The sequence below is a fragment of the Tuber melanosporum genome (assembly GCF_000151645.1).
Source record: "Tuber melanosporum whole genome shotgun sequence assembly, scaffold_46, strain Mel28".
In the NCBI taxonomy this organism is placed as follows: Eukaryota; Fungi; Ascomycota; class Pezizomycetes; order Pezizales; family Tuberaceae; genus Tuber; species Tuber melanosporum.
Window position 1 is genome coordinate 320,334 of NW_003299091.1, and position 15,267 is coordinate 335,600.

Below are 15,267 nucleotides of genomic sequence, written 5' to 3' on the forward strand. Positions count from 1 at the left end.
GCCTTTAGAACCATCTAGATGTTATCATTGATAAAGTGGTAAGCCCTGCTAATTCATATTCATGGTGCGATACCATCCTAGGGTACCTAGGGTCTGAGAAACTAAATTGTTTTCTGAGGGACATTTGTGCCTCTTTGTTAACCATGCACAAATCAGTGGTTATCTTATCTACAATAGGGGTAATCTCAAATAAGGTATGTTTATCTTGGCAAAAATCGTTCAAAGGGTTTAGGAAAATAGTAAGAGAGTAATTAGTAATGATTGTAAATAAATTTGAATCACTTAGATAATTCTCACTAGCAGTTGAGCATTTCCTTTGTAATCGCTTTTGTAGTAGGCCGGTATTTCCGCTGCAAACGCCTACTACTGGCTGGAATTGTATGTGGCTTGCTCGTACTATCTTGGCTTTTGCTTTGGCGGGGACCGCTTGACGTAGACATTATCATAGCTTTCTGTAATTGATAAATGCTTATACAGGAAATTAGAATAAAAGAATTTGTGTACTTTTCAAATTAATTAATGGTAATACAGCAAATAAACTTCTAAATTAGGTTGAGCCATTTAAACCACAAGATCATTATACTTCTAATTATACTTTTCCACTATTTCCTAAACCCTTTGAACAATTTTTGCCAAGATAAACATACCTTATCTGAGATTACCCCTATTGTAGATAAGATAACCACTGATTTGTATCATACATGGCTAACAAAAAGGCGCAAATGTCCCTAGGGGCTCAGAAATCAATTTGGTTTCTCAGACCCTAGGTACCCTAAGATGGGTGCGGTACCGGTACAGTACTCGAGTATGTACGAGCTTGGCAACAAAAGAATTGACTCCCCCCCCATTTTACACCAAAAGTGGCCGATTTTAAGCAATCACAACTCAACCAAAACCAATATAGAACTAAAAAAATTAATGCCATGATGTAGGCAATTACCTAGACTTTCTGGGTAGATTTTATTAGAATTTTGCCACTCCACAAGAATGGATGAGAGCTTAGAGTACAGATTAGATGTGGTTACAATATAACTTTTATATGGGAGACCCATACAAAAATGCAAGTACCTTTGATCACTATCATTCCTTCTAGTAACAAATTTCTTAATCTAGTATGCGTACTGGTTACACCTATAGAGATGCTTAACTGATCTGCACAATTCTCTCCAAGATATCACATAGCAATCAGCCTTTATGTTAGGCGTATTAGAGTGCACATACCCACAGAAGGGTAACCATGCACAGACCCTCATTTATCGGAGTTGTCAACACCCCCCTTATGAGGCCCGCACATCCTTAATGAGATTTTGAAGAATTATGTTCTATGACTATAAGGGCATTTCAATGAAGCCTATTTCATAACACCATATAAGATAATATTATGGTAATAAAGATTCATAGGTAGAACAATTTTATCTCCTTAAGATTTCTTCTTATTAGGAATACCAAGATCTGATACCTAGGAACCATCTAAAGTAGGGTAACTCTACTCAGAATTGGAATCCCTGGTCTTGAACACACCCCTCTCCCCATCTTATGGGGTCAGCATGTCATCATATGTACCTACCTTAGTTGTGTCCTGTGACTATATAAACACAGAATTGAAGGTATTAGAATAATACTGTATACGTCGCTGCTATCTATTCGACCGCATCCTGTTCTCAGGGTATATGAGAGGAGACCTTTGGCTAGACCTGAAAAGTAGAACATAGTAATTCTGTCAACTAGTTAGAGAGTTACTAGGCTTCAAAGAGGTAACATCTTTGGCATAGACCATAAGTAATGGGATTTTTTCCCACAAAGATGTGGTATTAAATGATAAAGGATCTCAACGAGAAACTAATACATTCATACCCACCCTATAATAACTAGGAGAATCTGGAACTCCAAGGAACACTACTACTGAAGACAATGAACTTTAAGGAGTATTACAACTAGGTCCAGGCATGCATTGTAGTTGCGGGGATAGCCACCAATACTAGTACAGCAATTGACACCCTATTATCCAGAACAACTAAGGATTGCCAACCGAGAGATTATCTACCAATCCAGTAGAATAGCTTCCTGCAAATTAGTAGGAAGCCTTCCAGAAGAAATTTGTTAGTTGGATATGAAGTTATAGAGATTTGAAGTCAGACAACTTAGGAAGGTTGCAATTACAACTACCTCCCCAAATACAACCACAGATGAAACTAATCTTTTCATCAATAGCAGAGACAATTGGGGCCAACTTAGTTCAACTTGAGAACTAGGCTATAAGTATAAAAGACTCTGCTGATCAGATAATTATTAGAGAATAGCATGGTTCCTAGTTAATAATATCATAGTTACTAAAGAGGGTGTGGTGATTTTCAGGGTCTTCAGGTGTTTGCACCTTTGAAGAAAACCTGATATTGGGAGTTATAATCAGAGAGATACATAATGGTATAATAGATAGATGTAGTTCACAAATACTCAGATGCGGAATATAAATATTGAAATGCCTCCTGAAGCTTTTAGATATTATCTAGCAACTAAGAAGAGACCTTAATGTTAGGAATACCGAGATCCGATACCTAGGAACCACCCTAGGTAGGGTAACCTCTCCCGAAATCGAAATCTCAGGTCTCCAACACCCCCCTCTGGCCCCCTTACGGGGCCCGCGCGTCATCATACATATCGATCTAAGTTGTGTTCTGTGAGTATTATACCACAGAATCGAAGGTGTTAAAATAACACCGTATACGTCGCCGCCGTCCATCCGACCGGATCCTATTCGCAGGATATATAAGAGGGAACCTTCGGCTAGGTCTGGGAAGTATAACAGAGTGAATCCGTCAACTACCCAGAAAGTTACTAGGCTTCAAGAACGAGATATCTTCGGCATAGGCCGTAAGTAACGGGACGTTTTCGCGCAAAGAGATGATGATGAATAGTAAAGGATCTTAATGAAAGACCAATACATTCACATCTACCCTACAATAACCAGAAGAGTCTGGAACTCCTGAGAATACTACCATCGAACCCAATGAAGTTCGAGGAGTGTTACAACTAGGTTCCGGTACATACTGCAACCGAAGGGGTGACTCCCAAACCAGTAACAGTAACCAGAATCCTATTACCCACAGCAACCAAGGGTTACCGACCGAGGGATTATCTACCAATCCTATGGAAAGGCTTCCTGCAGGCAAGTAGGAAGTCCTCCGGAAAAGACCTATCAGTTGGGTATAGAGTTATGAAGAGTTGAAGTTAGATGACCTAGAAAGTCGGTAACAACAACTATCTTCGCAGATGCAACCCGCAGACGAAACTGATCATTTCGTCGACAAGGGAGATGATTGGAGCCAACACAGTTCGACTTGAGAAATTGGGCCATTTGTCTAAAAAGACTCTCACCATCGGATAATTACTATTGGAAATAGCATGACTTCCAAATAGTCATATTATAATTATCAAAGAGGGTGTGATGATTTTCAGGGTCTCCAGGTGTTCGCACCTTGGAAGAAAACCCGACGCTGCGAGTTATATTAGAAAAAGGTACATGGTTGTATGTTAGTTAGATGTAGTCCGCGAACACTCAGACGCGGAATATATATCGAAGTGCCTCCCAAGCTTTAGACATCATCAAGCAACGGAGAAGAGACCTTAACAATATAATATTGTTCTTACGATTTTACTTTACTTTACCCTACTTTACTTCGCTCTTAGTAGTCATAAACGAAACGAGTGAAGTCCGAGCCTTCCTAGACAATCTCCATCTATAAAAACAAATCTCGATCGGCCTAGACAACTCTGAAGTCTATCAGGTTGTCTCCGCCTAACACTTAACAATATAATATTATTTTACAATTCTATTCTACTTTACCTGCTTTACTTCACTCTTAGTAGTCATAAACGAAATGAGTATAGTTTGAGCCTTCCTAGGCAATTTCCGTCTACAGAAACGAATCTTGATTGGCTTAGACAACTCTGAATTCTATCAGGTTGTCTCTGCCTAATACTTCTCTGTTACTTGATGATATCTGTAAAGCTTGAGTAGCACTTTGATATTTATATTCCATGTCTGAGTGTTCGCGGACTACTTCTAACTACTATACATCTAAGTACCTTTCTCTAATTTGTATATAACGGTTCTTGGTCTTAACATGAGTGAATACTGTTTGATTCTAAATTCTTTCATACTATCTTTATACCCTTTGAAAATACAACCTTCACTATCAGAAGATGTGCTTTTAACTTCCAACTTATAGTCTCTGATTTATAGAGACAAATAGACTTCTTTCTGAAACCTCAGTCTACTTGACTATCAATCCAGTAGTCTCTTCCAAATACACAAAGTAGCCAGCTTATGTGTTGAGCACCTGTACATAATGCAGGCTAAGTAGAAAACATGTCAATGCTTTTATGTCTACCACCTATCAAGTCTTCTGAACCTGAGCAGCTTCACCTCAGTCCACCTTATCTTCAAGAGAATCACCTTCAGAGAGATCCTGTCTCTTGGACCAACCAATATACAGTGGCTTTCAAATAGTTATTGGTATCATCTCTATCTCCTATGGTCTCTAGGGCACTGTAGGAACAGTTGCAGATTATTATGACAAAAAGGTCTTGTTACTTTTAGCCTATAATTAGGATGCGTAACTTTGAAGTCTAGTAATTCAATAGGTCTTGGACAGATTTCTACCATTCCACTTCCTACAGGTACCCTCTTATATATCCTGCGAACAGCTTATGGTTGGATGGATGGCAGTAACATATTGTTCTCTTAAGCCAGTTCTTAGTAGTCATAAACGAAAAGAACATTACTGAGCCTTCTTAGACAATCTCTATCTACACCAAAGATTCTGGCCTAAGTCTTCTCAATGCATACCGCATTATTTGGTTTTACTGGAAATGAGTTTAAGGCAAAATTAGGGAAATGGAAGCGAGGTTCCACAGGTTAGCCCAAGCCACAACCTCGGATTACTCACCTTTACAACAACCTCAACTGATTCATGATGCGTGATTCCCTGAAGAAAAGAAAAAAAAAGAGATGAAGAAAAGAATATGAACTAGTCATAAGTATAGTGGAATGACTTGTATGTACGGGAGAATTGACAAGGTTAAACCAATGAATCATTGAATTCTGCCTATACGAGTCAAGGGAGATTTCAAAGATATATTGGTGGGACCTTTGGGCGAGTATTGAGATGTTGGCTGTAGTAGAGAATTTGAATCGTACACAACGGATCTTCAATTGCTGCTGAACCCATTGCCAGAACCAGAACCCGAAGTCATGCAAATTCCCACACATACGGAGGAGGAGAGGAGAGAGCGGATACGAGTTCCTCTAGCACAACTTGTTCAGGAGCCGGCAGCACAGGAACCAGCAGCTCAGAATCTGAATACTAGGTTGTGTGAATCCTTCCCAGCAATTACCTCACGGCCTGGACGAAAATCGAAAACATTCTGGAACGCGGAGAAGGAGACTTTTTGGGAGCAAGGAAGCGCACGCAGCTCTCCTACTCCCGAGAATTCAAAATTGAAGTACTACGCTGGTGGGTTCATCACCAGATTCCGCAAGGAAGCGGTGAGAGGGAGCCTGGAGTTCTGCGAGCTCCGTTGTTGAAGGAGGTATCGGAAAGATATCGGGTGCCAATAACGACACTTCACAACTGGTGGGTTGGTCAGGATCAAATCATTAGTGGAAGGAAGGGGGAAAGGAAGATCGGATTCGGGGTAAATTCTGGTCACTCGCCAGAGCTGAAGTCAAATCTGTACGATAAATATCGTAGGAGAAGGGAGGAGCGTAAAGCTGTATGCAGGGGTTGGCTTCGTCGTGAAGCCTATAAAGCATATACCGAATGTTATTCAGAGAAGGATAGCTCCGAATTTCGCTTCTCTGATGGCTGACTAGCTGGCTTCCTTTCTCGACATTCAATAACCCTACGATTCGCCACTAATAAGTCCCAATGAATACCCGAGGACTACCTGCACAGCATTCTCTCTTGGCTCCGGTTCAACAGGCGCAATTCTCAAGTCCGAAGTGGAACCAGGGATGAGGAAAGAGTGGTTGGCCGGTACTTACTAGATAGTATTTGCAACATTTACGAAACCCCACTCCCATTCGAATTCCTTGATGGGCAGACCTACGCCGATAAGGGTTGCCACTCAGTCCAGGTTAAAGCCAGCAATAGTGGCTGGGGCAAGAGGCAGGCTACACTATTGCTGGCGGTCTTTGGAAGAGGAAAGAAAGGCAAGAGTTCGGCCCATGATCATCTTCAAGGGCAAGGAGAAGTATGAGGGACGACGGGGTGAACACTTTCAACGAAAGCGAGAGGAGGAAATGAAGCGATTTGATGCTCAGGTAGAGGTTACATGGAACGAGTCTTCCTATGCAAATGCTAGCTTGCTAGTCAATTGGATTCAGGAATCTCTTGTCCCTGCTCTGCCTCCTGGGCCACGATTGCTCGCTCTAGATGTCACCAAATTCCATTCTATCAACCAGGTTCTTACCACCTTACGGGCTAACAAGATTACACCTTCTATGATTCCTCCCGGCCGCACCGGACTAGTGCAGCCACTCGATGTTTCGGTTAACAACCCTTTCAAAAGTCTTTTACGCGATATACTCGATGACCTTCTCGATAACTACGAAGCCACTCATGACCTTGATCTACGGGAACTACATTCTTCAGATACTTCAGCAATTGGGGAGCGGCGAGTTCTTGTTACCTATGCTGTTGGCCAGGCCTGGGAACAGTTCAGTGAAACTCATAGGGAGTTAGTTACTTCTACATTTCGCAGGTTAGGACTAACGCTTCCAATTGATGGCTCATGTGATGATGAGTTATTAGTAAAAGGTATAGAGTCTTCACTTTTACAGATTGGCGAATGGAGGCAAAAGGGACATAATCTGTTGGGGGTGGATGAGAGACATTTCACTTTGGATTCTGAATTGGCTGGGCCTGTAGAGGATACGCCTCATGACACCGTAGAATATATTGACCATGAGTGAAAAGAGAACCCTGCCCACGCCATCACAGCCTATCACTCGCCTTTGTCTTAATATTCACTTAATTTACCACCCCCTCTTTTTGTGACACATGTCGATCCATAAGCCTTAGCGCCATTTCCAGTAAAACCAAATAATGCGGTACTAGAGTTGGCTTCCACCTAACACTTTAAATAGAAATCCATCTCGCAATCAGAGATGAAGCAATAAAGAAAGGTAAGGATCAGAATATAATTGGTCGGTAGCCCATATCACAGCTTGTGCGACAAGTAATAAAATCAAACACTGTGGTTGTAACGGTCACGGAGCATGTTGTTCGGATAATTCTTGCCTGTTACTTGTAGAATGGGCGGGGTGGCGACGCGTTGTCGTCAAGATCGCACACGAAACCCCGACCTTTCTTTCCTTTCATCCTCCAAGCCACCCAGCCTGATCGAGTACGGTACCATTTTTATTCGGGTGGTGCGGGCCAATCGTCAACATGTGCTGGCTTGGCGACGCAACTGGCGCAGTAGTGTACGGTACCGTGTTTGATTGATAGACCGCTCGTTGGAGTGAGCTGGCTATTGTTGTTCGCTGGGGTGGATGTAATTTGCTCGTACTCGTGCTCTACTTGTGATTAGCCCTTTCAATCCGGCAATTAGTCCAAGCAGGATTACTGGATCTCCCGCCTATCCGATAATTTACTGTACTGTACCCGTACTCGCATTATTATAGGTGCCCGCCAGACCGGCGGTATCGATTAAGCCGCGAGTAATTACACGTACAGTCAGCGAGGATTACAAGTTGCTGTTATTTTGCATTGTACGAGTAATTCCAGGTTAGATCAGGGATGCCCCCGGGTGTTTTATCCATAGAGCGACAACTTCCAGTTGCATCGTACGAGTACGGGTTGTTGATACCGGTATGGTGGTACGGGGTCTATTTTTTGTTTCTGCAGCGGCCCGCGGAGGCGGAATATCACCTATCATACCTGGTTATCATAATTGCTTTCTCCCATTGGGAAGGGAGGCGCCCAGGATTTCATTCCAAAGGGTGTGGAGCGATTTTTTCTGATCCCGAGAAAAGCTCGATGATAAACTTTCTCTAGGGAGAAGTTTATATAAGATCATCTGTGAATCCTCCAAGTAGCGTCTTGGTTGGTCGTACTCGTACTCAGTTTGGCCGTTCACCGAGTTGGAAATTCAACCAGTATCTCGTCTAACTCGCTTGAGCCATCACAGACAGAGTGCAGAATTTTTAGACTAGACCTCATTCCCCACCCCCGCCTTATCACCGCGAACAAAGTTATAGGGAATTGCGGGGATAAGTACGCGGTGGTAACCACGTGTTACAGAATGATAGGGATGAGGGTGGTATGGAACGAATTTCCAGGTTTTTTTTGGGGGGGGTGTTTACGAGGGTATCCTGCATCGGAATCTCGAGAACAATATCCGTCTGTCGCTATCGCAGGGGAGAGCAGGATCCTTATCCGTGTTTCTTTTGTCGTCAGGTGTCAGAGTCGGGTTGGCGATCAGATTGTAGCCTGTTATAGTGATGGTGGGTGGGGGGGGGGTAGCTGTTTAGTCTGTACTAGTATAGCTGTGTGAGAGATCGCAATTTTTGTGGTTACTGCTGGACCCATCGAGACGTAGTTAAAGCCATTGACGAAACCACAAGCCACTTGGACACCCCGCCCATTCGGATAGGTGCTAATTGGTTGATCCCCTACTGCGTATGGACCACCTACGAGTACTGTACCGGTACGAGTATCTCTTCAGTTGCGCTATTTCATCACGTTTACCAAACTTTCCTATTCAAGTTTAGTCGTCCGGGTGAGGGGGGCGTCCGGGTGGCTTGTGGTTTCGTCTACTGAAGTATGCTTTAAAGGTCAGCGATAACTGTATTGCTAATCATTGAATGCGATAGGTGCCACATCGTGAGACAGTCCCGGAAAGTCTCAACAAAACATGGGGTGGCCCTTGAATGCCGCTCCAGGAACTCTGGGGCGTCTGCTATCACAACCGGTGCAACGGAACTTTATGAAATATGACACCTCCTCTAGGTCTGATAATGCTTGTAGGTAGCTGTACTAGTACGGTAGGAAAAAAGAGTCAAGTGAGCACAAGTTGTAGGCAATAAACACCGAGCGCAGGGATTAAACGAGTGCGTGGTGGATAACCTGTGCGTGTTTGGATGTCCATTCTAAGCCCATAGTCCGGTATTCAGGCACTTCTTGTCACAACCTGTAGACTCAAGTACAGTATGTTGACCCGGGTTTGGTAATCTTAAAAGTACTGTACCTGGTATCATAAGTGGCTAGGATTTGGTTGGCATCCTACCGTCAGGAGTGAATATTCGGTGCTTTAACAGAGGGGGCTGGGGTTAATTTATGCGAACGACCCAGAACCCATCAGTCATTTCCCGTAATCAAATAAGGTGGACCCTCGGGGAGAGGACAAAGAACTCCCCGAAGGAAATTGAACGGGGTTGGTAGGGCTCTCTTACTCCCCCCCCAGTGTTCGGGAGTTGCTGGCCTCCAGCGCTGATTTACGGAATATCATAGCTGGCGGAATAGAAGGGAACGATCCACAGGAACACGATGGAGCGTGGAGAGTTTGCGCAAAGAGACCTAGGGGGGTAGGAAAAAGAGTTATTTCGAGTGACCCTAAAAGTGTTGGACTCCTGGGTGGGAAGCGAGAGCTGGGAGTTAGTGTAAAGTGTCAGCTTTTTGGTCTGGACAATTTTGATACAGTATATGCAAAACGTCAAGTCAACCACGAATACTAAACAAGAGCCAAGCCGGAAAGCACGGAAATAGACTAGGCTACTCTAAATCCCTTCGACCCTAAATTTGCTCTCTTAATGCTTCCCCGTCTCCTCAATCGTCCCAAGCGGCTTCGTATCTCGAGTATTATACGGTGCGCGGTTTCTGCAAAAAGCGCTAGGGTCACCGAACCCATCGCTTGTGTAAAAAAGTGTGGGGCGAGTAAATTACTCGTAACGTCGTTGCACCCCCTAAGAGATTAGAGATTCCTTACTAAAGAAATTGCTTATCGCTGGGAGAAAGTTGCCTTTAAAGGGAGGAATTTCGCAGGGGGTGCAAGCTCGTACGAGTAGTAGGAGCGGAACGACTCTGTTATCTGTTTGACTGGTGGGATGGTGGAAAGTATTATGCCACCCCTATAATATTGAATTTAAGCTCATCTCGTTGCCTAAGACACCAGCTACAGTAATAGGCAACGTTCGTTAATTACCACAAATTTGCAGTAGTGCAAATCTTCTAACCATAGCTACTATTAACCGTGTCATTGTGGCTACGCACATTCTCACTGAAGAATACTGAGGCAGCACCTTAGTCATCTCATCCTTAGATAGGAGAGGGGTTTATTCAATAATAGCCGAAGGTTGTTTATCGGGGGGCTGTCTTGTGACTTGTAGATATTCCGCGCGATTGTCCCCGCGATGTACTGTACTGTACTGTACGTAGTACTCATACTGATTCTATTTGAGTACTCGAGTGTCGTCACCCAGCTGCCAAACTACCTAGTCTACACCTCTTGCGCAGACCTACTCGTATTCTTGCACTTAACTGCCACTTAACCGTGTCTAGGTTCCTCCCGATTATGTAACACCGGTACCGCACTCAAGTACAGTACTTGCGCTGCGTACAGTACACAGATCGTCCCGGTATTTGAGAAATGCAGCACAGCATCAAGAGGCCAGCGTACTTTACAGTACTGTAGACTACCTTCTTCACCACACCCCATTTCCGGCCAAAAAAAAAGAAAACAAGCACCACTTCATTAGCGTTACATCACAACCTATTCAAGTAGGTAGAGATATTTTGGAATACCGTACTCGTACCGTGGAAACTCTTGAAATCCACTGCCCGGCCAGTCCTGTAATCGCCCGACTCGGATACGGAGGCTCCTGGGAAGGGTCAGCATCTTCCTAGCACGGTATGGATCAGCCCACCGGACGTGTTGGATTTCATTAACAGGTATCCGCAATCAAAACTTTTCTTGGGCCGAGGACCCTATTTCCGCTGCTGATCTGACGGCGGACTTCAAGAGCTTTTGCGGTATGATACTGTACGGTACAGGTCTTGACGATGGGAGGCCACCATCCAGGACAACGGTCGCTATCGATTCCTCCCCAATATCCGTACCGGTAAATCGTCTGTGGAAGAAAAATACCGGTGCCCGAACACAAGGGATTAGAAGAAAAAACATTTGGCCAGTCACGCGTGCCTATTTTTCACGGGAATGGGGTGGTGAATTTTGGACAGTACCGTGCTTGTACCGGTACCTAGGGGGCTGAGGTGAGCACGGGCTTTTTACCACATTCTGCGCGAATCCCTGTCTACGGAGATTTGTGGAGAAAAGCTTTTCCATGCCATCCGGAAAAACAGAAACCTTTGTAATAACAATAACGTCCTTGGCAATGACATTCCCAAAAACACCAATCGCGTACCGGTACCGATAGTAACTGGTACGTGTAAATATTTCTCTGGCCTGGATCCAGCGAGGAGAATCGTGGAAATCAGATAGGGCCAAAAAAAACCCCCCAAATTGTAATCAGGGGCAAGTGTCGATTTTTTGCCATATTTATATGCCGAAAGACTCAATCCCCGGCGCGCTAGCTCGCTTGGGTTGATTTGTTATTAAACCTTCAAGATGGTAGTGGTACTGTACAGCACACCCTTCTCGTCTGACACTCCCATGCCTTGAATAAATTTAGTTCTCCCCATCGGAATGTCTTATCCGAGCCACAAATATTCGCCTTTAAAAATGGAGGAACCGTAGCTACGTTTATCTTTATGTGTGAGAATATTTAAAGCGGTCTTCGCTCGTCACAAACTTTTACTGTTCTTTTGTTGCTTGGCGGACGGGCAGGTCTTGGCCCGTGATGTTATTTAAAGGCTTTTTATTTTTCCGGGGGGGTTATTGGAAAGGTTTTCTTGTACCTCCTGCCTGCTACGAATGCTCGTTTGGTACTGTACAGGATAGTAATATGCCGGTTCGGAGTTCATGCCTGTGAGACACCAAAGGTGCTTGTAGTGGTCCATATCCTTGGTGCTGTGTTCAGTTGTGCCTGACTAGAATATGCCCCGCCCCTTCTGCGGCTGCTAATATGGCACCGTTTGGGAAAATGATTTGCCGCTTCCTGGGAAACCCGTTTTTGTGGGATGCGTTTCCTTCCGGTAGGGGAATTGGGGAGTAGCAATTCATACATAAGGGGTATTCTCCCGCATTGGACCACCTTTGTTTCTCCTAACCTCCATCCCAGGGTCGCCCATCTTCGACAACCCATTAATCTTGGACCTGGCGGAGAACGAAGACAGCAGCCGCGGAAATCGGTGACATTCCTTCCATTTCGAAAAACCCTCCCTTTTACTTGGCTCCTTGGAAATTCCATTCCATGATGTTCTCGAGAAACCCTCTTTTCTATCTTTTGGCTGTGTTCGGTGCGCGTGCGTTCGCTCTAACTACTGCTACCAGCCCAAACAGCACCTCAACCGCCACCGCCAGCGGCCCGGGCTCTACTCTTGTAAATCTTGGCGAGTTTGACTACATTGTTGCTGGTGCTGGAGCCGCAGGTCTTGTCGGTATGTACTCTGAACTATGAGCGCATCCCAGAAGAATTTCCCAACTAATGATATATAGCCGCCGATCGTCTCTCGGAGGCCGGTAAAAAGGTCCTTCTCATCGAGAGGGGCCCCCCATCGACATATGCCACTGGCGGTAGGCTTGGGCCAGCTTGGCTTAACGGAGAGAATCTCACCCGTTTCGACGTACCCGGTCTTTTCAATCAAATCTGGGTTGACTCTGCGGGAATTCGATGTGACGACATTGACCAGATGGCCGGGTGTCTTCTTGGTGGTGGTACCGCTGTCAACTCCGGTCTCTTTTTCAAGCCTCAATCCATCGACTGGGACTACAACTTCCCGGCCGGTTGGAGGGCAAGCGACATGGCTTCTGTGACCGACAAGGTCTTCACCCGGATCCCGTCCACCGATATCCCGTCCACCGATGGTATCCGTTACCTCCAAGAACCATATGACCTTATTACCAAAGTCCTCTCCGCTGTTGGGTACACCTCTGTCACTGCCAATGACTCTCCCAACAAGAAGAACCGCACTTTTGCCCACACTCCATTCATGTACTTTAATGGCGAGCGCGGTGGTCCATTGGCGACCTACTTCGAGACCGCCAGGGCGCGCTCCAACCTTCACATTGTGCTCAACACCACCGTACGCAGGGTTATCCGTAAGGGCGGGCGCATTACTGGTGTTGAAGTGGTCGCTACCTCCTCGGATGGTAAGACCGGTCTCTACTCTGTCACCCCGAACACTGGAAAGGTCTTGCTTGCCGCCGGTGCCTTCGGGTCGCCAAAGATCTTGTTCCGTAGCGGTATCGGCCCCCGCGATCAGCTCGAAGTTGTCAAGGCAAGCGCGACCGACGGTTCCACAATGATCGATTCCTCAAAATGGATCAAGCTCCCTGTCGGCTATAACCTCCAGGATCACCCGAGTACCGATGTCGTCATCAGCCATCCAAGCGTGAAGGATTATGACTTTTTCGCAGCCTTCAACAACCCCATACCCGCAGACCGGGACCTCTATCTAAACAGCAGAGCTGGCATCCTCGCCACCGCAGCGCCTGGTCCAAACACCATGTTCTGGGAGTCCTTGGTGCCATCCGACGGAATCCCCCGCCAATTCCAATGGACCGCACGTGCCGAGGGTTCCATTAACGAGAAAGGGGACACACTCGTCACGGCGAGCCAGTACATAGGCACGGGCCTGAAGTCTCGCGGACGCATGACCATAAACTCGGACTTGAACATGGCCGTCACGACAAGCCCGCACCTGAACGACCCTTACGACATCGAAGCCGTAATCCAGAGCGTCCAGTTGTTCGTGGATGCACTTTCGGCGGACAAAAGCATCACCATATTACATCCTGCTCCTGGTCAATCGGTCGCGGAGTACGTTAATAACTACCCCGGCCACCGGGGTACCAATCACTGGATCGCAACCTGCAAGATGGGGACCGATGATGGAACAAAAGGAAATGGAACGACTGGGTCTGTTGTTGACACTGATACAAAGGTCTATGGCACTGATAACTTGGTAACTATCTCCAAACCCACGCACAATCACCACTCGCGGTGCACTATAAAGCTGACCATTGTGGATAGTTCGTGATCGATGCATCCATTTTCCCAGGACAAATTACCGCAAACCCAACCGCGTCAATCATGATTGCGGCCGAAAAGGCCATTGAGAATATCCTGGCACTGAAGCATGGCTACTAGGGTATTTACCCCCCCGTCTTGGCTATTCATGAGGAGAAGGCTAACGAAAACAGTACCAACAATGTGGCGGCACAAACCGGTCAGGAGCGGATGCTTGTGAGGGCCCGTACCTCCCCCACCATCCGAGACGCTTTTTTGTATGTAAAGAGGGTGGGGTGATTTGCGTTTTCGCAGTATATAGTTTGTTTTACTTGTTTGGGGTTCGGGAAATTTTCCATCCGAACCATCAGATGGGATGGTTCGGAGGGGGCTTGTCCTCGCCCTTGTTGAAATGAAATGTTGTATCAATCCGGCCGTCCAGGAGTGTCCTTTTTGGTGATGTGCGATTATGCTTGGGGTAGCTCTCGGGAGTTGTTGGGTGGTTTTTGGGTGACCACTCTGGGAACATGTGTATCAAACGGTGGGAAGGAAGGGGTGAAATGTAGACCCGCTGCTCTATGCATGAAATCATGGTAGAGATCCTCCCAGCTCGTCAATGAAACCCGAAGAATCGCTTCATCCCGTCACCCACAATCACTCGATCTTCACGCGCAGTAGTCAAGCACTTGGCAGCCGTCTCACATAAAAACCGTGGCAAGCAACCGAGAAACTATATTCCAAATGTCCGACAGCTCCAATGGAGCCTGCCAACCGAGTGAACTCCCCCCTCCCCCCTCCCTGCCGGTCAGAGCGATGGCAGTACCAAGTATCTCCCCCAACCCGAAGATTGAAGATCCACAACCCGGCTGCCCTTTCACTCGCTCACGGGCTTGACCTCGGGAAGGGAAAGAAAAGCATTGAATGACATTCCCTTCCCTTCTTACGCACTACATCGCCTTGCCCCTGCACTTATGACCACTCAGCGAGGAGATTCCCCGGGGCTCTGCAGGAGGGATGAAGGGATCTGTGAGTCTATACCGCTGATAACACGCGCTAAATCACACGTCCGCGAAGAAGAAGCGTTGGGGAAATAATTTAAGGAATTTGTCTGCTACGGTTTTAGCAGTTCTGAA

At 45.8% G+C, this 15,267-nt stretch overlaps 1 protein-coding gene; it reads left to right on the top strand.

The window, feature by feature from the left end:
* The first annotated feature begins 12,250 nt into the window (after positions 1 to 12,250).
* Positions 12,251 to 14,567, top strand: GSTUM_00008390001 (uncharacterized protein). XM_002840015.2 has 6 exons: positions 12,251 to 12,432; positions 12,466 to 12,563; positions 12,622 to 12,909; positions 13,009 to 14,090; positions 14,159 to 14,276; positions 14,329 to 14,567. Exons 1-5 carry the CDS (start codon positions 12,377 to 12,379, stop codon positions 14,273 to 14,275), a joined length of 1,641 nt encoding a protein of 546 aa, XP_002840061.1. The 5' UTR covers positions 12,251 to 12,376; the 3' UTR covers position 14,276; positions 14,329 to 14,567.
* Positions 14,568 to 15,267: the final 700 nt, after the last annotated feature.